Source organism: Eumetopias jubatus, unplaced genomic scaffold, assembly GCF_037043125.1.
Source record: "Eumetopias jubatus isolate StellerSeaLion01/CBP00866 unplaced genomic scaffold, mEumJub1_p1.0 scaffold_12, whole genome shotgun sequence".
NCBI classification, from domain to species: domain Eukaryota; kingdom Metazoa; phylum Chordata; class Mammalia; order Carnivora; family Otariidae; genus Eumetopias; species Eumetopias jubatus.
The window spans coordinates 54,404,240-54,428,945 of record NW_028274818.1 but is presented as its reverse complement, the minus strand read 5'-3'; the positions used below and the strand labels follow the sequence as shown (position 1 = coordinate 54,428,945).

Here is a 24,706-nt window from a genome sequence, read left to right as displayed (position 1 = left end):
GGGATATGCCAGTGTGTAGCTCCATTTAAGGATCTGAGTGAGTGCACGGGGGCAGACATGAAGGCAATGGCATATAAACCATAGAGTTTTCTTGGGCCTACTGTGACGGCCCATCAAGCCTACACATGGGCAATTTCTTCAGTGCCCAAGATGAAAAATCTAAAGAAGTACTTTTTACTAGCAGCCTCCTGGCTCACAGATGCTGTTTACTACTCAAGATGTAATTCTGATTAAAGCAGGGAATTAGAGCTTACATGAAAAGATGGGCAGTTTGTATTATGAGTTTCATCCTTGTACATCTCTTTAGTTATAACTTCTTAATAGCAATAAACACCAGATTTTAGTTTTCAACAGCATGTGGATCTAGTATTCTGGTATTCTCAATATTTTTATGGCCTTTCTCTTTTCTTTGATATTTTGATTATTTCTAAGTCACTCATCATCTCTGAGTCCTTAATCTAAGCAAAGCACTATGCCAGCCCATGCAGGACTCAATCATATGTTCATTCAACATGTGTTTGATGAGTGTCAACTATGCTGCTAAAACTAAGAAACAGTTGCTTCCCTCAAAGAGTTTATGCTTTGATAGGGAAGTCAGGACATAGTTACATAATAGCAGAGGAACAAGATACATAGAATGATTAACAACAACAATAATAACAGTAATAATAGTAGCAGATTTGTTCTTTCCCTAGTTTACCTTGTAGTTGAAAAGGCAGAGCATACACACACTTTGGTGAAACACTCAGCCACTTAGAAATAAGATGGAGGATAAACCAAGCACAGAAATGCTGTCAAGGGATTGGACTGGGTTGAGAGAAATTCTGGAAATGGTAGAGGAGGCATCAAAGTGCCCAATCAGTCAGGCAGGATATGGCAGGGGTGGTTTGAACCGGAAGGATTTGCTAAATCACATCCATGGTTCTGGGAGATATCTGTTTGCTCAGTTAGAATTCGCAGGGAGCTAGACGGAGCTGCTCGGTGTAGGAGACCTAGAGAGATAAGGCACATCAAGTTCCAGGCAGACTGGGGGAGGGCAGAGCCCTGGCACCATGGGAACACCAGGAGAACAAGACTGGCAGGTAGACCAGGCTCAGGAAGAGGGACCTGGAAATCCAGGCCTGTGTACTGGAGTCCTTCGGTGTTCCAGCTGCATTTCTTAGAGGCAACATCTGAACAAAAGGTTGAGTCTACTGGGCAGGTTTTCTCATAGCCCTACTCCTGCCTCAGTCAGAGGAGCATCACTTTTTAATCTACCCAATATAATGAGCTTTGGTGTCAGAATTCTTTTTAAAGGAGCCTCCTGATTTAAAAATAATAAGTCTGCAAGTGGGATGGGGAAGGAAAAGACGGAAACATGAGACCTGTAATACTTTAAGAAAAAAATGCACATTAAGTCTGAACTAGATGGAGTCATCTTTTGCAAGAGCTCTGCAGGGTGGCAAATAGGCAGTGGTATTTCTGGTGGAAAAAAATAATATAGACAAAGACAAGAAGATATGGTTAGATGTGTTCTGTGTGGAAAATAAAAATGCATTGATTTTCCTGGAAGGCAGGAGTCCTGTGCTTGGCACAATGGGTATGTCAATGAATTTGAATTTACTCTGAATGGCAGTACAGTGTCATTTTGGAGAATGAGGCGGGGGTGAGGAGCATGATGGAAATGTATGCTTACATAACTCTTGTGTCAGTTACTCAAAGGATGAAAGGCTAGCATTATTTTATGGAGCATCACATTTTTCTTGGCCCAGGTACCTATCCCCAAACCCAGGATAATGTCTCTAGTTTCCCTGTTCGCAAACATTCTGGCCACATGTATCAAGAAGAAAAGAAACTTTTGTCAGGAAAAATATTGATCAGCATTATTATCTCTTGAGCAACAAGCAAATTATAATAATAAGGGTGTCCCCTGGTATCTCATGAGTTTCCAGGATTCTACAAAAACATTTACGATCCCTGGATGAGGGGGATTAATTTTCAACTTGGACTAATGTATGGGCTACTGCCCTGTTTTTGGACCAGGTTCTTGGTGGCACAATCTGTCTCTTCCTTTGGCTGGGGCAGTGGTACCATCCATGTGGCTTACACACATTGCTGTACGGTTGGGTCATAGGAATGTTCCATTCATTGCTAGCAGGGTGGTGCAGCACTGAGAGAGGACTGATATGTATCAGTTTCTCAATAGGAGAACAGACATTTAACAAATTAGAAGTATATGGCATGACAAATGCAGTAACAGAGAATAAACATGGGATATCATTATGTGAGTATGAGAAGAGGAGTGGTCAAAACTAGGAATCTTTGCTCCAGTGAAGCTCAGCTATTCTCAGCAGTATGGAATATTCGGTTAATCTGTCATGAAACCTTATTCTATTCTGATTATCTATTAGCCTGTGAAATATTATCACAATCTTTTGAAATGTTAAAAAAAGCCAGTGAAGAATTATAATAAATATATATTTAGAAAATAAATTCAGTGCTATTATTACATATTTCAAAAATATATTTGGTGCCATTACTGACTTTTTCATACATTTTTATTGTCTCTTCTAATTTCTTATGCTCTCCTGTTTTTTTAAAAATTTACATCTGTTCTTACCTCATCAGAACAATGTATCTCCTGGTTTGGGTTTTTCATTGTTTTGAAGTGTATTGAAATGTTAATGTGCGTGCATGTGTTTAAGCCATGAGGTTTGCATTAATAAAATCAAGTATATTGGCCTAGGCTTGTAAAATTTCACCTAATAGGATACTAGCAAAAAGCTACAAATTCATTCAAAATCAGTTTTTCAGGCATTAAAATAAGATTTTTTATCACCCCTGTTTGTTAACGTAATCGTATAAACAATAAACGTAAGCATAGAGAGGTAGACACAGTAGTAAAATGGTATAAATATGACATAGTGGTAACATTTCATCATGTTGGAATTTTATTTATGCTGCATCATTTACAGCCAACTGTATAGTAAGCAGTATCTGTATGTGCAGCAGTGTATAACTGGTAAGTGTAAACACGAGAGGATTTTAACATAAACCTTGCCCTCAAAGAGCTTCCAGTTTATTTGAAGAGGCGAGATGAGCATAAATAAGAAATGGCATCCTATGTAGCCTAGGACAAAAGACATGGGAAATCTGAGAGCTCTTAAAAAAAGATATATATGAAGTGCCTGGGTGGCACAGTTGGTTAAGTGTCCAACTCTTGGTTTCAGCTCAGGTTATGATCTCATGGTCATGTGATCGAGCCTCCGTGTCAGGCTCCATGCTCAGTGCGGAGTCTGCTTCAGATTCTCTCTTCCTCTTCCTCTGCCACTCCCACCAGTACACTCTCTTTCTAAAATAAATAAATAAATATATATCTTTTGAAAAATAGAAAAATGAAAAAAAGATAACTGACATGCTGTAATCAGAGTAGGCTTCCTGGAGGAGGTGGCACTTGACCTTAATTTCAAGGCCATTAGCATGTGCCTTCTTGCAAGGAAGAAGACATTCCTAGCAAGTAGAAGTCATAGGAACAGAGGCAGAAAGAGAAATACACATGACAGTCAACCTAAACATTTTAAAGATTTCATGATCAAAAGCAGTGCCAATCCATTAAGCATCTTTTAGAGATTTTTTTCTTTCCTACAGAATTTTTATTTGATTCTCAAATATATGTGACTATCAAATATCTTACTCAACATTTGGCTTTATCAGACATTTTCAAATTAATTCAACAAATATTTATAATATGGTATATAAATTTCAATGACCAAGCTATGCTAGGCATTATAATATATAGAAATGAAGAATTCATTGTCTCAACCTTGAATATTTTGTTGCCTTGTTGGTGAGAAAATGTATGTATAAATAAGACACAAGGTAGTCATCAAACCAAGGCCACTCAAACATTCCCCAAGTTTTGAAACTCCCTACATATAAATCACCAGGTGTATAAAGACTTTCCAATCCTTTGCATATGCAGGAGCTATTCCTCTACACACCCAACCCTCCTCTCATACCCACTGTAGCTCCTTCCTGCAACCAAGTTATATTGATGGTGCCCTGCCAGCTAGAAACCCATCATTGGCCCCCTGTTGAACCCACATCTGTCATTCATTGATCCTCTTGTTTTCTTACAAGATCAATGAACACGTCCTGTAGCCATCATATAATTACCACCTCCCTCTACCTTGATTCAGCTGCCTTTTGCCACTCACAGTTCAGATACTTCCACTTCAGACAACACCCTTTCACACATTTAATGCATCCTTTTGGGGGCCTATCTTATTTCTCCTCTTCTAATACTTGTCAAGTTACTGGAAGGAAAGAACACAAACTCTCTTATGTTCCCTTTCTCTTTGAACAAAGAATCCCTGGATGTCTCCCATACAAATAGTGCTAGTAACCATTTTTTATTGAAGAAAAGAAAGGTACTATGTTTAAAAATGAAAAAAAAAATGTTGATTTAGTGACATCAGCTTCTAAAGCTTTTGAAAATATGCAGAAGTTTCTTTCTGAATATCCATGAAAGATAAACCTTCCTCTAAAATTTTACAATTGCTTCCTCTAAAATGTCTTAGTACAAGATCTTTAAAATATCAAATTATATCTTATTTATTTATAAATGTTGCAAAAACATTTTCTGCTTTTTATTCTTCTTTGCAAATGTAACCTACTTGAACAATAGAATTGACTGAACATTCTGAATTCCAAATGAACAATCTTCATACAAATTTTGTAATGTAATGCATTTATAAGATGAGGATGCCTCATATAGTGTATAATTCAAAATGAAAAGCATAAACAATACCTATTATATGAGTTGAAAGGAGAGAGATAGGAGAGTGACAAAGAGACAGTCATAAAACTTGGGAACACTTTTAGCACAGAAGGTAACACTTGAACTTGACTGTAAGTAATAAACTGATGTGGTAGGGAGAAGCTGAAAGGGTACCTCAAGTTGGGAAAAGACTGTTGACAAAGTTGTATTCGGTTGAAATGGAGACTTTTTACAGAAGAGTAAAATATACTGACCAATCAGGATTGGACCAATTTGTAGGTCTTTCATGTGACGAAAGTGACTGATGTCACATTAAGGAATTTCACGGATTTTCTTCCAGAAATAATGGAAAGCTATGAAAATTTGGAAGGACTGTCATGGATTTGACAGAGTAGTTTTAGAAATTAGCCCCTCCCTGGTAATGTTCAAGGAATTAGAAAGCAAAGAGATTAGATAGGAGGCCATTTATAGCCTTGTGAGATGCCAGAGGCCCAGACTAACATGGTGGGGATGTTAGACAACAGGAGCTCTGACTAATGCTTCCAACAGAATGCACCATAGTCTTCAGAGGGGTGAAGGAAAACAAGACCTTAGAAGTGGTAGTGACGTTTCAGATTGGGTGACTGGGAGGATGCAAAATACACCTAATGGCAGAAACAGGGAGGTCAGAAGAGAAAAAAAAAAATGGATGGAGAGGTGCCTGGCTGGCTCAGTCAGTAGACCATGTGATCTTTTTATCTTGGGACCATGAGTTCAAGCCCCACATTGGGCATAGAGCTTACTTTAAAAATAAGTAAATAAGTAAATAAATAAATAAATAAATAAATAGTAAGTAAAGAAGAAAAATCAGATGGGTGAGAGGTTATGGGGCCCAACTCTGTCAATACAAAGTTAATGTGAGCCACAGAATGTCACTTTAAATTATCTAGCAGCCATATTCAAAACACTAAAACAGATGAAATTGTATTTTGTAATATTTTATATGCCTTAATATATTCCAAATATTATCATTTTTACATATAATGAATACAAAAATATTGATGAGATTATTTACATTCTTTTTCTCACACTGTCTTTGAAATCTGGTATGTATTTAATACTTAGAGCACATCCCAATTTAACTAGCCATATTTCAAGTGCTCAGTAGTGACTGTGGCTGGTGACTACCATATTGGACAGGGTATTATTGGCCAGTTTACTAGAACTAACAAATATTATGTAGCAAATGTTTCAATTAAGCTCGTGCTAAGATTCACTGTATTTTGGAAATTATAATTCTGTTTATCCTTTCTCCTCCTCTATTCTTTTGTTTATTTTAGCTACTTCATATTCAAGATGAACATCTTTAACAGAACATCATTCTTTCCCCAAAGCACCAAGAATTTTAGAAATATCCCTGATAGATTGTTTCGTTGCTCTCTTAATTCTCCACTTGACTTACAACTTTAATTAAACAAGTCAGTCTGAATCTTCTTTTTCTTCTCCCTTTCTCCGTCTTAAAACTCTTGATTATGAAATAACTTAGCAATATGTCCTCAAAAACCTTGGGTAAATGACACTTAGTACTTTGGAAATGAAACTACATTTTTCATGTTCCCCTGTCTGCATATGTGTGTATTTCTCCAGCATTTAATGTCTGACATAAACTCGCTGGATTTTTGGTCTTCACTATATGCTAAAGAACGCAGTATGAAAGGGAGCCTACTTCTATAGAAAACACGCCAAGGACATTGTGTTCCATCTTTACAATGAAATGCAGATTTCCCACTAAAAGGCGAATCCATCATTTCAAAAGGTTGAATAGGATGGTGCATTAAAAAAATCCAGCTGCTTAAATTCAGGGCATTGAAAAACATCCAATAAAAAAAATGTTCCCTGGATTTCAAGCATTTTCATTTGATTATGTATTGGATAGCTTTTTATTCAATCTGTGATCTTGCCTTTTAGAATTCTATCCTAAAATAGCCTGACAAGTGTTTCAAACAAGTTAGACTCAACTATGATACTTCATTAACTTAAATTATGTATTTTGTTATTAAGAATATCCTTGTGTTTGCTAATATATTATTAATTTTTGCACAAGAAATATTGGAATTTTCTTACAGTGCTTTGCTTTTTCATGTTTATTCTTAGGCTTCTCTCACTCCCATTTAGTTTCTTTTATATGTTTTTGAGCTCTGATGACATTGTCTGCCAGGACAGCCATTTTGTTCTCCAACCAACTTCCTTCAACTGATTTAGTCCTCTATTTCTCTCTGCCTTCTTATTCTGATGTGTTCTGCCCAACTTTTCTCTAATTAATTTGGGGCTAAGAAGTGGCAAAGCCAGTGATTCTCTGGGCAATAACTCTCTATGGGGTCTGCAGACAACATGGCCCCCACAAACTGGCTAGGGTGCACAAGTGTGCACACATGCATCTGTGCGCGCGTGTGTGCGTGCGCACACGCGCGCACACACACACACACACACACACACACACACACACGTTCTGCTCCACTCTACTGAGCCTAGTGCTATAGGGGCTATAGGAACAAAAAGATTTATATCAAACATGTCTGTACAGTGCATGCATTTTTCGACAGGAAATACAGTAATAGTAGTTTTATTAAAAGTCATGCCTAAGTATCCATATTTCCCTCCTCTGGAGTCTAGTCCTGCTTTTTCTCAGGACCAGCACCAGAGATACAGGGTACTGTTGAACAAAGATACACAGGGTACCGTTGAACAAGGACTGTGCTAAAATGCCCCTGGTAATAGACACTGACTAGGTTTCTTAAGCTGAGTGTTTGATTCTCTATTAGACTGATTGTTAGGCATTTATACATACGATAATATTGTCCCTGGGCCAATCCCTAATAGTAAATGTTTCTAATAATTCTTTGGCATCCAGTATGTCTCACTAACACCAGGTTAGTCCCATTTGCAGACCTCCCTCCCCAATTTCCATTTTCTTCCTAAAGAATTGTTAATTTTAAAAGAGAATTTATTCTAGTTAGTATCAGTCCACTTCTAATGGGTTCTTTTTTTCTCAAAGAGCTCAACAATGGAATCACTTTTTTCTGGACCCACATTTTTTTGACCCACATTTTTTTCTAGACCCAAATGAAGGAAGTATTTTGCTGTGTTTTCTCCCGGTTTATAGGGGGGTATTTCATACCGGGGTCCTGTGCTTCCAGGCTCCTGCCACCACTGGCTATCAAAACTGCTTAGGCTGCAAATAAAATATGAAATGAAATCCATCTGGCATTTCTCATTGAATTAGGACCAGAACATTTTTGTTAAATATTAACAGATGGCTAAATTCTTAATATCAAACTAACATTTTAAAACATCTAAGGGGACCCACATGAGGAAGAAAGGATAGAGGACCATGTGTTCTCTCTATCACTGAGCCCTTCCTTCCTCCATACTTTTCCTCCCTTCATCCTTCCGACCCATGTGTTGAGAATCACTGGAGTCTCTTTTCTCAGATAGCTTTTATTTATTGACAGCTGGTATTAAAATAGTGCGTGATGGTATCAAAATATTGTAATCAATTGTTGGCCAACTCAGGTGATGTGTTGCCATTGGCAGGCTTCAAGATCTTTTATTAAAGCCAATTTCTCTCCCTCTCTTTCTCTCTCAATAGGAAAAAGAAAAGAAGTATATGCTCCCCTTGGACAACCTGAAAGTTCGAGATGTGGAAAAGAGCTTTATGTCTAGCAAGCACATCTTTGCACTTTTTAATACAGAACAAAGGTAAGAAAGTGGAGTAGCTTCTGTCTTCAGATATTTTTTACTTGAATTTCTATGTGATCTAGAGATCATATTTACAAGAGTTCCTTTGGTCCCAACTTGAAATTTGTTAACTCTATAGTTTTCCTTTCATTTAGCTTGTATGTTTAGCTCTCACCATAGGTTATGGGTTCAAAAGATTAAAACTTAGAGTAAGAAGGATCTTCAAATATTTATTAATTATTCCCTGCTCTTTCAGCAGGCACCCAAATCATGCTGCTTTCATTCTTAAAGTACATTTTATTATTTTAAAGTCTTCCTTGTCCTGAATTTATTATGTACATACTTACAAATTACCGTCATAATTTCTAATAGTATCTATCCAGCATGGATGGATATTACCCAAGACCTTCTTATTTATATCAGGATGGCATTTTAGCATTGGTGAATAGAATTATTCACTTAATGGGAATACAAATATGTAGTACTTCACAGTTTTTCAAAGCATTATACTCAGTCATTTTTTAATCAGTTTCCCATGAGGTTGAAAGATAGAGTAGCTTGGTGACCATTTTATAAATTAGAACTGTAGCTCAGAGAGGTTAACTGACTTTCTTCAGATCCTAAAATTAGTACATGAGAAAGCTTCAAACTGAGTTAGGACTTCTGGGTTTAAGTCCTTCCTTTCCCTTCCACTTGTGTTTTTTGTCTTGTTTTGTTGCTGTTGTTTGTTTGTTTTCCTGTCCCTCACCTACAACATCAAACTTAATTTGGGGCTAATTATCATGGAGTGCCATGGTTACTTACTGAAGTGATAGAACATGGCGTAGAGATATCTCAGAGGGTTACAATGCGGTGAGGATAACACGGAGACCTTTTCTAAATGGAAATGTTCTAGGAAGAAGCTAATTAATTTCTGTGAGTCAGTTATTAAGAGACTGAGTCATTAGGTGGCAGGGTCTAATTTTAACCCATCTCTTTGGCCTTTTATCTTAGCAATGAATGAAGTTCCTTGATTAGGTTCAATGACCGGCCCAGGGTCAGTCACACAGTAAATTAAAATAGCAAAAGAAGGCTTCTTCCTACATTCCCAGTCAGTCGCTCAGAGTGACTCATTATACAGAAATACTTAGAAAAACCACAAGAACAAATCATTTAAAGAATCAAGGGGAAAGAAAATTAAATGTAATTCCCCTACTGAACACTGAGATGGGAGTTTTTAAAGACTTAGTATTGTTTGAGAGTAGCTTATGAAAAAAACACTGTGATGATAAAGAATAAAAAGATTTCCTGGAGAGAGCAGTAGTGTATCCTCGTACTAGGGCCAACTTAGTACTGTTTACATACTTTCCTCAAAGCAGTGGGTAATTGGCAGGTCCCAAAGGAATCTTCACAGATGTGCTCCGCCTTCCTGCCTGGATGCAGAGTTGGAAGTATGACTACTACATAAGTAGTCGATTTGAGTTCTTGGTCAACCTCGAAAGTTCAGGTTATAAAAGGGCTTGGTTCAAAATTTAAAAAATCAGACAGTGGTAGAGTATCTTTTTAGATGAAATACAACTGTGGGTGTTTAAGAGAGCAAAAGACACCAAAATAAGGTAACTCTGGACTTCTAAAATTCTAGGTAGGTATTCTGGAATCCTAGAGTTCTCAGAAGGTAGTGAACTCTTCAAGCACTTCTCAGAGACCTCTGTGAGTACAAGGATGTTCCATCTATAGGCATATTTGCCATTGTCTTTTCCTCTGAAATCTTGATTATTTTCAGTTATTTTTGTACTGGTTAGGACCCCCGGTACAATGCTGAATACAATTGGGCATCCTTATTTTGTTTTTAATTTTAAGGAGAATTATTTCATAATTTTATAATTAAGTACTTTCTGATAGGTAACTGATATCAGGTAAAGAAGGCCCCTTGTGTTCCTAGTTGCTAAGGTTTCTGTTTCTGTTTGAATCATGAGTGAATGTTGAATTTTATCAAGTGCTTTTTCTGTCCCTACAGAAATTGTATAATTTTCTTCTTTAATCTGTTCATGTACTGAAATAGATTAATAGACCTTCTAGTGTTAAACCATCCTGATCTCCTGGGATTAAACTAAGTCATTATACAGTATTATTTATTATGCATTCCTGGCTTTTTTGCTAAGAATTTGCTTAGACTTTTGCATCTATGGTTATTGGCCCATAAATGTCCTTTTTTTGTGCTGACCCTGCCTGGTTTTCATATCTTTCTGTTAGGTTTATAATTGAAGTGGGAATAAGTCCTTATTATTCTTTGGAACACTTTGTTTAAGATAGGGATTAACTGTTAATTGATTATTTGGTACAACTCACCCATAAAATCAGCTGGCCCTGGGGGGCAGTTTTGTTAAGTAAACTTTTAGCTAGTGATTTAATATTTAATAATTATAGGTTTGTTAGGTTTTCTATTTTTATCATGGTCATTTTGGATAAATTATATTTTTCTAGGAAATTGTTCTATTCTTTTAAGTATATTAGGATCAAGTATTTCTTAATGTTCTATTTTTTCAAATTCCTGCTGTATCTGAAATTTGACCTTTTTATTTCTAATATTAAACCTTATCTTTTTAAATATAATTATTCTTGCCAGACTTTTATCTATTTTCACGGAAACAGCTTTTGACTTTTTTATTCTTTTTTTGTGTATATTTTTTTTCTATTTCAATAATCTCTGATCTTTTCTTCAATATTTTCTTCCTTGTATTTTCTTTTTATTTATTTTGTAGGTCTTTTTTCCTAACTTCTTAATTTAGATGTGTATCTCATCAATTTTTGTCCTTTCTTTTTCTTATATATGCATATAAATTTATAGATTTCCCTCTAGGTACTCTTGAAATATAATATTTTTTGTTATCGTTAAGTTCTGTTTTCTTCATCTTCTATTTCTATAATCTTCATTATGATTTCTTCTATGACTCATTTAGAAGTATGTTTTACATTTTTTGGTGCATGGACTTTTATTGGTTTGTTGTTGTTGATTTCTAACTTAATGGTATTGTGGTCAAAGAATACAGTCTAGATATGGTGAATTTTCATAAATATTCCATGTGTGCTTGAGAAGAATATATTGATTTGGGAGTGTGGGGTTCCATGAGAGTCCATTGGATTATGCTCGTTCATTGTACTACTCAGTCTCTATAGTTATTATCTTTTTTCATATTAATTAATTCAAACACTCAGTGAGTTTCTATTAGGCAGTCATATGTGCCAGGACCTGCTCTATATACTTAAAATACATTTGTGAATAAAATAGACAAAAATGATGATACATTTTAGATTATGTTCGAGAGGGGGGTTTTGGCAGGGAGACAGATAAAAGCTATAAAGAATCTCACTTCATCAGAGGGGTATTAAAAACCTCACTTTGTGATTATGAGCTTGATTATTGTTATTTGCTTTATGTTTTTTATTTTTTATTTTTTATTTTTTTTATTGTTATGTTAATCACCATATATTACATCATTAGTTTTTGGTGCAGTGTTCCATGATTCATTGTTTGTTCATAACACCCAGTGCTCCATGCAGAACGTGCCCTCCTCAGTACCCATCACCAGGCTAACCCATCTCCCTACCCCCCTCCCCTCTAGAACCCTCAGTTTGTTTTTCAGAGTCCATCATCTCTCATGGTTCCTCTCCCCCTCTGACATACTCCCCTTTTCTTCCTCTCCTGTTATCTTCTTCTTTTTCTTTTTTCTTAAAATATGTTGCATTATTTGTTTCAGAAGTACAGATCTGTGATTCAACAGTCTTGCACAATTCACAGCGCTCACCGTAGCACATACCCTCCCCAATGTCTATCACCCAGCCACCCCATCCCTCCCACCCCCAACCACTCCAGTAACACTCAGTTTCTTTCCAGAGATTAAGAATTCCTCATATCAGTGAGGTCATGTGATACATGTCTTTCTCTGATTGACTTATTTCACTCAGCATAACACCCTCCAGTTCCATCCACGTCGTTGCAAATGGCAAGATCTCATTCCTTTTGATGGCTGCATAATATTCCATTGTGTATATATACCACCTCTTCTTTATCCATTCATCTGTCGATGGGCATCTTGGCTCTTTCCACAGTTTGGCTATGGTGGACATTGCTGCTATAAACATTGGGGTACACGTACTCTTTCGGGTCCCTACATTTGTATCTTTGTGGTAAATACGCAGTTAGTGCAATTGCTGGATCGAACGGTAGCTCTAATTTCAACTGTTTGAGGAACCTCCATACTGTTTTCCAGAGTGGTTGCACCAGCTTGCATTCCCACCAACAGTGTAGGAGGGTTCCCCTTTCTCCACATCCCCGGCAACATCTGTCGTTCCCTGACTTGTTAATTTTAGCCATTCTGACGGGTGTGAGGTGGTATCTCATTGAGGTTTTGATTTGGATTTCCCTGATGCCAAGCGATGTTGAGCACTTTTTCATGTGCCTGTTGGCCATTTGGATGTCTTCTTTGGAGAAATGTCTGTTCATGTCTTCTGCCCATTTCTTGATTGGATTATTTGTTCTTTGGGTGTTGAGTTTGATAAGTTCTTTATAGATTTTGGATACTAGCCCTTTATCTGATATGTCATTTGCAAATATTTTCTCCCATTCTGTCGGTTGTCTTTTGGTTTTGTGGACTGTTTCTTTTGCTGTGCAGAAGCTTTTTATCTTGATGAAATCCCAATAGTTCATTTTTGCCCTGGCTTCCCGTGCCTTTGGCGATGTTTCTAGGAAGAAGTTGCTGCGGCTAAGGTCGAAAAGGTTGCTACCTGTGTTCTCCTTTAGGATTTGGATGGACTCCTGTCTCACGTTTAGGTCTTTCAACCATTTGAGTCTATTTTTGTGTGTGGTGTAAGGAAATGGTCCAGTTTCATTCTTCTGCATGTGGCTGTCCAATTTTCCCAACACCATTTGTTGAAGAGACTGTCTTTTTGCCATTGGACATTCTTTCCTGCTTTGTCAAAAATAAGTTGACCATAGAGTTGAGGGTCCATTTCTGGGCTCTCGATTCTGTTCCATTGATCTATGTGTCTGTTTTTGTGCCAGTACCATACTGCCTTGATGATGACAGCTTTGTAATAGAGCTGGAAGTCTGGAATTGTGATGCCGCCAGCTTTGCTTTTCTTTTTCAGTATTCCTCTGGCTATTCTGGGTCTCTTCTGGTTCCATACAAATTTTAGGATTATTTGTTCCATTTCTTTGAAAAAAGTGGATGGTATTTTGATGGGGATTGCATTGAATGTGTAGATTGCTCTAGGTAGCATTGACATCTTCACAATGTTGATTCTCCCAATCCATGAGCATGGAACGTTTTTCCATTTCTTTGTGTCTTCTTCAATTTCTTTCCTGAGTATTTTATAGTTTTCTGAGTACAGATCCTTTGCCTGTTTGGTTAGATTTATTCCTAGGTATCTAATGGTTTTGGGTGCAATTGTAAATGGGATAGACTCCTTGATTTGTCTCTCTTCTGTCTTGTTGTTGGTGTATAGGAATGCCACTGATTTCTGTGCATTGATTTTATATCCTGCTACTTTACTGAATTCCTGTATGAGTTCTAGCAGTTTTGGGGTGGAGTCTTTTGGGTTTTCCACATACAGTATCATATCAGCTGCAAAGAGTGAGAGTTTGACTTCCTCTTTGCCGATTTGGATGCCTTTGATTTCTTTTTGTTGTCTGATTGCTGTGGCTAGGACTTCTAATACTATGTTGAATAGCAGTGGTGATAGTGGACATCCCTGCCGCGTTCCTGACCTTAGGGGAAAAGCTCTCAGCCTTTCCCCATTGAGAATGATATTCGCTGTAGGTTTTTCATAGATGGCTTTTATGATATTGAGGTATGTACCCTCTATCCCTACACTCTGAAGAGTTTTGATCAAGAAAGGATGTTGTACTTTGTCAAATGCTTTTTCTGCATCTATTGAGAGGATCATATGATTCTTGTTCTTTCTTTTGTTAATGTATTGTATCACATTGATTGATTTGCGGATGTTGAACCAGCCTTGCAGCCCAGGGATAAATCCCACTTGGTCGTGGTGAATAATCCTTTTAATGTACTGTTGGATCCTATTGGCTAGTATTTTGGTGAGAATTTTTGCATCCATGTTCATCAAGGATATTGGTCTGTAATTCTCTTTTTTGATGGGGTCTTTGTCTGGTTTTGGGATCAAGGTAATGCTGGCCTCATAAAATGAGTTTGGAAGTTTCCCTTCCATTTCTATTTTTTGGAACAGTTTCAGGAGAATAGGTATTAATTCTTCTTGAAATGTCTGATAGAATTCCCCTGGGAAGCCATCTGGCCCCGGGCTTTTGTTTCTTGGGAGATTTTTGATGACTGTTTCAATTTCCTTAGTGGTTATAGGTCTGTTCAGGTTTTCTATTTCTTCCTGGTTCAATTTTGGTAGTTGATACATCTCTAGGAATGCACCCATTTCTTCCAGGTTATCTAATTTGCTGGCATAGAGTTGCTCATAATATGTTCTTATAATTGTTTGTATTTCTTTGGTGTTGCTTGTGATCTCTCCTCTTTCATTCATGATTTTGTTGATTTGGGTCATTTCTCTTTTCTTTTTGATCAGTCTGGCCAGGGGTTTATCAATCTTGTTAATTCTTTCAAAGAACCAGCTCCTAGTTTCGTTGATCTGTTCTACTGTTCTTTTGGTTTCTAGTTCATTGATTTCTGCTCTGATCTTTATGATTTCTCTTCTCCTGCTGGGTTTAGGCTTTCTTTGCTGTTCTTTCTCCAGCTCCTTTAGGTGTAGGGTTAGGTTGTGTATTTGAGACCTTTCTTGTTTCTTGAGAAAGGCTTGTATTGCTATATACTTTCCTCTCAGGACTGCCTTTGCTGTATCCCAAAGATTTTGAACAGTTGTGTTTTCATTTTCATTGGTTTCCATGAATTTTTTTAATTCTTCTTTAATTTCTTGGTTGACCCATCCATTCTTTAGTAGGATGCTCTTTAGCCTCCCTGTATTTGAGTTCTTTCCGACTTTCCTCTTGTGGTTGAGTTCTAGTTTCAAAGCATTGTGGTCTGAAAATATGCAGGGAATGATCCCAATCTTTTGGTACCGGTTGAGACCTGATTTGTGACCTAGGATGTGATCAATTCTGGAGAATGTTCCATGGGCGTTAGAGAAGAATGTGTATTCCGTTGCTTTGGGATGGAATGTTCTGAATATGTGAAGTCCATTTGGTCCAGTGTGTCATTTAAAGTCTTTATTTCCTTGTTGATCTTTTGCTTAGATGATCTGTCCATTTCAGTGAGGGTGGTGTTAAAGTCCCCAACTCTTACTGTACTGTTGTCAATGTGTTTCTTTGCTTTTGTTATTAATTGCCTTATATAATTGGTTGCTCCCATGTTAGGGGCATAGATATTTACAATTGTTAGGTCTTCTTGTTGGATAGACCCTTTAAGTAGGATATAGTGTCCTTCCTCATCTCTTATTACAGTCTCTCGTTTAAAATCTAATTTGTCTGATATAAGGATTGCCACCCCAGCTTTCTTTTGGTGTCCATTAGCATGGTAAATGGTTTTCCACCCCCTCACTTTCAATCTGGGGGTGTCTTTGGGTGTAAAATGAGTCTCTTGCAGACAGCATATTGATGGGTCTTGTTTTTTAATCCAATCTGATAGCCTGTGTCTTTTGATTGGGGCATTTAGCCCATTTACATTCAGGGTAACTATTGAAAGGTATGAATTTAGTGCCATTGTATTACCTGTAAGGTGACTGTTAACTGTCTGTTGTCTGTGTTCGTTTCTGCTCTTTGCTGCTTTTAGGTTCTCTCTTTGCTTAGAGGACCCCTCTCAATATTTCTTGGAGGGCTGGTTTCGTGTTTGCAAATTCCTTTAGTTTTTGTTTGTTCTGGAAGCTTTTTATCTCTCCTTCTATTTTTCAATGATAGCCTAGCTGGATATAGTATTCTTGGCTGCATATTTTTCTCGTTTAGTGCTCTGAAGATATCTTGCCAGTCCTTTCTGGCCTGCCAGGTCTCTGTGGATAGGTCTGTTGCCAATCTAATGTTTCTACCATTGTAGGTTACATATCTCTTCTCCCGAGCTGCTTTCAGGATTTTCTCTTTGTCTCTGAGACTTGTAAGTTTTACTATTAGATGTCGGGGTGTTGACCTATTTTTATTGATTTTGAGAGGGGTTCTCTGTGCCTCCTGGATTTTAATGCCTGTTTCCTTCCTCACATTAGGGAAGTTCTCTGCTATAATTTGCTCCAGTATACCTTCTGCCCCTCTCTCTCTCTCTTCTTCTTCTGGGATCCCAATTATTCTAATGTTGTTTCGTCTTATCGTATCACTTATCTCTCGAATTCTGCCCTCGTGATCCTGCAGTTGTTTCTCTCTCTTTTTCTCAGCCTCTTTATTTTCCATCATTTGGTCTTCTATATCGCTGATTCTCTCTTCTGCCTCATTTATCCTAGCATTTAGTGCCCCCATTTTTGATTGCACCTCATCAATAGCCTTTTTGATTTCGATTTGGTTAGATTTTAGTTCTTTTATTTCTCCAGAAAGGGTTTCTCTAATAACTTCCACGCTTTTTTCAAGCCCAGCTAGTATCTTTAAAGTCATGATTCTGAACTCTAGGTCCGACATCGTACTAATGTCCGTATTGAGTAGGTCCCTGGCTGACGGTACTACCTCTTGTTCTTTTTGCTGAGGTGATTTCTTTCGTCTTGTCATTTTGTCCAGAGGAGAATAGATGAATGAGAGAACAAAAGGCTAACAGGTTTACAACGTCCCCAGCAAATATACTGTATACAAATCAGAAAAGACCTGAAACCAGGGGAAAAGAAAGGGAAAGAAAGAAAAAAAAAGAAAAAAAAGATAAAAACAAAAACAAAACAATTCAAAAAAGGCGGAATATGATCAAATATGATCATGCTAGTGCATAGATCAGTGCCACACACTAGATTTTGGGCGTATTTTGGTCTGTTAGAAAAAAGTGCCTCCTAAAATTTTAAAGGAAGAAAGACATATATGTACAAAATAAGGGTTGATACAATGAAGGGATGGAAGATGACTGTAAAGATGAAAATTATAAAAGATTTTATAAAAGGACTTGGTAAGATAAGTTGTTTGAAAAAAGAAAGAAGATTTAAGGAAAAAAAAAAAGGAAAAAGGGAGAGAATGTGATCAGGCAGGAGAATAGGACAAAGCCATACACTAGTGATTTAGGGCATATTTTGATCTGTTAGAAGAAACTGTACCTCAAAATTTTAAAGAGAGAACAACTTATATATATATGCCAAAAACAAGGGTAACTACTATGAAGGGATAAAATATGACTCTAAAAATGAAAAAAAAATAAAAAAAATTTTTTTTTTAAAAAAGGGGATTTATAAGATGTTGGTTGAAAAAGGGAAAAAGAAAAATAAAAAAAAGTCAACAAAAATTAACTTTGATGAAATAATGAATCATGGTAAAAAAAAAAAAAAAAAAAGCCATGAATCTATGTGCAGTATTCCCCTAGCGCTGGAGTTCTCCTATTCTCCTTGATCGATCAACTTGGTCTTGGCTTGCTGGCTGTTTGTGCTGATCTTCTGGGGGAGGGGCCTGTTGCTGTGGTTTCCAAATGTCTTTGCCGGAGGCGGAATTGCCCCGCCCTTGTCGGTCCGGGCTAAGGAAGCTGCTCCGGTTTGCTCTCAGGAGCTTTTGTTCCCTGCAAGGGAACAGGGAACCTTGGAGGACCAGGGCAGAAATGGTGGCCTCCCAATCTCCACTCGGAGGAGCTGAGAACTCAGGGCCCCGCTCCTCAGTGCGCCCCCAGGGAAAAGCAGTCACTTCCGTGTCCCCGGTCTCTGGCCGCACTGCGTGCTCACCCGGCCTGTGATCGAGCGTTGCTATCTCTGGCACCCGACCCCGCTCGGAGTCTCCAAACCCAGCAGATCCCTGCAGTGCGTTCCCGCACCGCTCCTCCCCGGGAAGGAAGGGGAGTCTCCCCGGATCTGCTGCTTGTTGGGTCCCTGCTGGGGGAGCCGTGCCCCGACTGGGCCGCAGATCACAGTTTATGGCAACCCAGAGCTGAGAGCCCGCGACTCTGCTCCGTCTCTGCAGCCGGCTTCCCTGCTCTGATACCTGGGAGCTCTGGCGCACTCAGGCACCCCCGGTCTCTCTGTGACCCCAAGGGTCCTGAGACCACACCGTCCCGGGAGGATTCCACCCCCCGCTTAGCCACTGCAGCGACGTCCCTCCGCTGAGCCAACTTCTAAAAGGTCCGATTCTGTGCTCCGCGGCTCTATCACTTGCCAGAAGCGGCAGGCGGAGGCCCCTCCCCCGCCGTCTATCCTCCGGAATATCGCCTCGGATTCACTTCTCCGCACGCCCTACCTTCCAGTAAGTGGTCGCTTCTCTGTTCAGAGAGTTGTTGCTACTCTCCTGTTCGATCTCCTGTTGAGTTCGTAGGTGTTCAGAATGGTTTGATCCCTATTCAGCTGAATTCCTGAGACCAGACAAAATCTAGGTCTCCTACTCCTCCGCCATCTTGCTCCGCCCCTTGCTTTATGTTTTTTGAGGCCAGTCTATGTTATTAGATTCTTGCAAGTTTAGAATTGCTTTATCTTCCTGAAGATATATATATATATATATATACATATACATATAATTTTGTGATAACCCTCTTTAATCCCAACAGTGCTCTTTGCCTTAAAATTTATTTTGTCTGCTCTTAATATAACTGTACTACCTTTCTTTTAGTTAATATTTGCTTGGCTTATCTTTTTTACCTTTTTTGCTATCAAACATTTTTTTAAAAAAGACTATTTGAGAGAGAGAGTGCGGGTAGGGGTGCATAGGGAGAGACAGAATCTCAAGCAGACTCCCCGCTGTGTGCGGAGCCTGACCTGTGGCTGGATTTCATGACCCTGAGATCACACCTTGAGCCAAAACCAGGAGTCTGATGCTCAAACAACTGAGCCACTGAGGCACCCCAACCATTTTTATTTTTATTTTTTTATTTTTTTATTTTTTTATTTTTTTAAAGATTTTATTTATTTATTTGAGAGAGAGAGAGAGCACATGAGAGGAGGGAGGGCCAGAGGGAGAAGCAGACTCCCCGCTGAGCAGGGAGCCCAATGTGGGACTCGATCCCGGGACTCCAGGATCATGACCTGAGCCGAAGGCAGTTGCTTAACCAACTGAGCCACCCAGGTGCCCTCCATTTTGTATTTTTATTAGGTGTTTCTCTTATATTGCATGCATCTGGATTTATTTGTTTTTAATCTAATGTGAGTCCTTTTTCTTTTAGCTAGTGAGTTTAGTCCATTTATATCTTTATAACTGATTTATTGAGTTTATTTGAACACCTATCTTAGTCTTTCTCTTATCCTGCCTTTTCTGTACTTGTTTTCTACCCTCCCCACTTCTTTCCTGACTTTTTAAAATTCAAGTTAATTTGTTTTTCTCCTTATATACTTTAGCAGTTATACACTTTATTTTTATTCTATATACCTTATTTTTATTCTTTTTAATTACTCATTTTTGACTTAAAATTTGAAGTTAGTCTTTCTACTCTTTTTCCAAAATGACCTTGAAACACTTAAACTCCACTAACTTTCCTGATTTTCATACTGTTGTTACCAGTATTTGCATTCCATCTTACTTTCTTACCACCTTTTTCAAATTGGTTCACATAAGCAATGTTTGTTTAGATTTATTAACATGATTGTCAATTTCTTTGTTCACTTTCCTCTTGTATCCCAGTGTTTAATTTTGATTCGTTCTCCTTCACACTAAAGTATACCTTTTAGAAATCCTTTCAGTGGGCACTACTTGGTTGTAACTCTCAGTTTGGTATTTGTTTTCCTGAAAATGTTTTTATTTTGCTCTCATTTTTGAATAATACTTCAGTTGGATATTAAATTATATATTGATGGTTCTTTTATCTCATAACTTTGAAGTCATTATTTTCCCGTATTCTGGCTTCAACTTTTTTTTTAATTTTTTATTGTTATGTTAATCACCATATATTACATAATTTGTTTTGGTGTACTGTTCCATGATTCATTGTTTGTGCATAACACCCAGTGCTCCACGCAGAACCTGCCCTCCTCAATACCCATCACCAGGCTAACCCATCCCCCCCCCTCCCCTCCAGAAACCTCAGTTTGTTTTTCAGAGTCCATCATCTCTCCTGGTTCGTCTCCCCCTCTGACTTACTCCCCTTCATTCTTCCTCTCCTGCTATCTTCTTCTTTTTCTTTTTTCTTACCATATGTTGCGTTATTTGTTTCAGAAGTACAGATCTGTGATTCAACAGTCTTACACAATTCACAGCGCTCACTGTAGCACATCTGGCTTCAACTTTTAAGAAATCATCTAATTGTTGCTTCTTTTTAAAGTTAATCTATATTTTCTCACTGGGTGATTTCAATATCTCTTTTGCTTTTGGTATACTGAAGCTTCAGTATGATGTGTTTATGTGTGTTTTGCTTTATATCTCCTGCTTGGGATTCATTGTGTTTCCTAAACCTGAGAATTTATCATTTTCATAAAGAGTGAAAAACTGTGTATTATTATCTCTTTGACTTTTGTCTCTTCTCTGTTTTTTGTTTTTTTTTTTTTTTTTGCTTTTCCCAGAATACCTATTAGACACATATTAAACCACTTTATCCTGTTCTTTATATGTTTAACTCTCTTATACATATATGTCTCTTTGTGCCTCATTTTGGGTCATTTCTTTAGTGCTATCTTCCAGTTTTCTGGTACCCTCTTCATCTGTGACCAGGGCAAAACAAACTTGCCTGTCATCTTTTTTTGTTAGTAAACAGATTTTTTTTTTCTTAGTCCATGCTTTTTCTGAGGATGTGGCCATTGGAGAGTGCTGGCTGTCACTTAAATCCCAAGATTCTTGTTGCCTATTCTTTTGGGCTACTACAACTCAAGCCTTTTGGTTACTGAAACTGACACCGTTCAGTGTCAAAAATGACAGTCTTTGTTTGTTTGTTTACTCTTAAGGATCTGTTTCATTTCAGAAAGAGGTTAGGCATTTAAAATAATGTTTTCCAGCAATTCTAGACTTCTTGTAGGAAAGAGTTTTTAAATTTTTTATTCTGCCCTTTCAGTTAAAATGAAATGGCCTTTCATTAGCATTACATTGTTGAAACACAAAGCTATGTTCCTGACTTCCTCCAGAAGTGAAGATTATGATAAAAGTATACCTAGAAGGATAGCCTGGGGGTTCTCTGTGTTTACAAACATGAATGTTTGGGGCACCTGGCTGGCTCAATCGGTAGAACATATGATTCTTGATCTCAGGGTTGTGAACTTGAACCCCACATTGGGTGTAGAGATTACTTTAAAAATAACAGAATCTTTAAAAAAAAAAAAAAACATAATGTTTTACAAACCAATTAGAGAAAAACAGCTATCATTTTCCTATTCTCCTATTTATTCTCTCAGTAAAAAATATTTATTCTTTATTTACTCCAAAGTATTTATTAGGCATTTCTGCATTATCAGTATGCATGTCAGTGTTGGTACTCTAAATGAAATACAAGATGGATCTTATTTTGCATGACACTTGTAATCACCAGTGAGTGCCATACAGGATTCATTTCTCACTAATCTTACGACAGAAAATTTAAGAATCAATGAAGAGGTTTAAAAAGAAAGGAAAAAAGGTAGTCTGATTGAGAGACTATTATACACAAAACAAATGGGTTATAGTGTGTAAGGTAACATTTAACCGGATCTGAGGTAGTGTATTCCATTCTAGTACTTAAGTCCCACAAGCAGTCCTTCGCAGCATGTAAGGTGACTCCTCCTGTTGGGTCTTAGCATGAATTGATGGAGAGGAGATTGAAAGGAATATCCCAAAGAGGAAATAGTATTAGTCAAAGCAAATGGGTGGGAAATGTTGCTTAATCTGTTGTAGCCTGTTCTGGATGAGAAGAAGCCAATTTCAAAGGCAAGATGAGCCCTAGTTAAAAAAAATAATAAAAACATCCCTTTTTTTTCTTCCTGGGGTTTATTGAACTGGCCTTACCCATACAAGTTTATGTATTTTACTAGTCTATGTAGAGGGAAAACCCTGCATCTCTCAAAAGCCCATATGCTTAGCATAATTCTATCAGCTATACTTAAATGATATTCTTTTCACCACTTACGTTGATTCTTTTTTTTCATTTTATTATGTTATGTTAATCACCATACATACATCATTAGTTTTTGATGTAGTGTTCCATGATTCATTGTTTGCATATAACACCCAGTGCTCCATTTAGTACGTGCCCTCTTTAATACCCATCACCAGGCTAACCCATTCCCCCACCCCCTCCCCTCTAGAACCCTCAGTTTGTTTCTCAGAGTCCATAGTCTCTCATGGTTTGTCTCCCCCTCCGATTTCCCCCCCTTCATTTTTCCCTTCCTACTATCTTCTTCTTTTTTTTTTTTTTAACATATAATGTATTATTTGTTTCAGAGGTACAGGTCTGTGATTCATCAGTCTTACACAGTTCACAGCGCTCACCATAGCACATCCCCTCCCCAATGTCTATCACCCAGCCACCCCATCCCTCCCACCCCCCACCACTCCAGCAACCCTCAGTTTGTTTCCTGAGATTAAGAATTCCTCATATCAGTGAGATCATATGATACATGTCTTTCTCTGATTGACTTATTTCGCTCAGCATAATACCCTCCAGTTCCATCCATGTCGTTGCAAATGGCAAGATTTCGTTCCTTTTGATGGCTGCATAATATTCCATTGGAGATTTTATATATATATATATATATATATATATATATATATATATACCACTTAACATTGATTTTAAGGCTACATTCCTAGTTTTTTCTTTCTTCTGAGACAAGATCTTATAAGAAAAGTTCTTTTCTTGCCTTTAGTAATTTATCCATTTCAGAAGAGATGTAGAAGAGAGTTTGTAAATGCTTCTATTGATTTGTATGCTTCATCCCTGTCTTCCACTGCAGTGTTTTGGATCAGAATATTTAGCCATTCAGCAGACCCATGGGAGATGCATTGGGTTGGGGCTAAAAGTTCCTGTGTGAACACTGGGGTTGTCACCAATGTAATTGTAAAATGTCATGGCTTTCTAGGGTTCTCTGAGACCTTAGGGATAATCTTGTCTGTCTCCTCATCTCACAGGTTAAAGAGTTGACACCTATAACAGTTAAATGCTTTCCCCATGTCACAAAAGCAGGTTAATGACAGGCAAAACTGGATCCCAGACCAGATGTCTCCTGACCCAGGGCTCTTTCTGATGCCACAGTTTTGATATTGACCATGGAACAGGAATTCCACCTAATATTTTAATTGGAATTGTTCCCCAAAGAGCAGCAAGGAAAAGATTTTTAACTTCTTGTGGAGGTATTTCAGTTTGTTCTTAGGTCCAACCAATTTCCGTGAAATGTTTTCAGTCTCTTTTGCAAAGCCCAACATAGAACTGACCAGTACCCTTGCTACAGTTCTTTAAAAACTTTATTAGTCATTGCCACTTCTACCACAGCATTGTTCCTAAGAGCTCATACAGTTGCTATTTCAACTTTCCACTATAAAGTTTAAAAGTTATTCTGTAATCCCCAATCATCAGGTGTGTGAGAATTGATACATTTAACATCCTTCTTTAAAAAGCCTTCAGTGTCCTGGTGAATTAATATGATCTTTATGAGTCTGGTGACCAGATTTTTGAGCCATTCTAAACAGTGTTTTAGTGCTAAGATTTTTATAAATGGAAGGAATTGTTACTAGTTGCAGTGACTTCAGCGCTTGAGGAGAGTGAATTTCACACCTAGACTGATTTAACCTACAAAAATTCCAGGTAAGAGTATGCATCCCCCAGGTCTCCTCTGGGTCTTTCAAAGAACATACCCTAGATACCTGGGGAGACTGATTAAATTGCAATAGTTTGTTCTCACATTTGTTGCATCACCAAATCATTTTGAAATCTAAGTTAAAAGATTTCTAAACTTCTTTGTGGCAGGACCTGGACTAAGATTGGAATGTTCCCCCAGGTTTTTGTTCCATTTGATTTTGTTAGAAATGCCACGTTTTCTCTGGTAGAAGCATGTCTAGATAATGGCTTCACTGTGCTGGTCTTTGCTCTCCCCAGGCAGGCCTTCACTTTTAAGGTCACGCTAAGGCCCATTTGGTCCAAGGTATGTCAGTTCTGGTAACCAGCAGAGATCTGTGTCTGTCCAGGGGGTTTGTAGGGCAGCCACATGGTATTTTCTGAGTACCCCTGGGGGTTGTCCAGCTCTGTTTTCTTTTAAAAT

The 24,706-nt window shown here is 37.9% G+C and overlaps 1 protein-coding gene across 3 annotated transcripts in view; it reads left to right on the top strand.

Annotated features, from left to right (window-relative positions):
* The window catches only part of DNM3 (dynamin 3), a 575,404-nt gene that overhangs the window by 413,544 nt on the left and 137,154 nt on the right, over window positions 1-24,706 (top strand). For all 3 annotated transcript variants that reach the window (XM_028123031.1, XM_028123033.1, XM_028123032.1), the window contains one exon: window positions 8,388-8,497. In XM_028123031.1, the coding sequence (XP_027978832.1) occupies window positions 8,388-8,497 (110 nt within the window). The remainder of the gene's footprint in view (window positions 1-8,387; window positions 8,498-24,706) is intronic.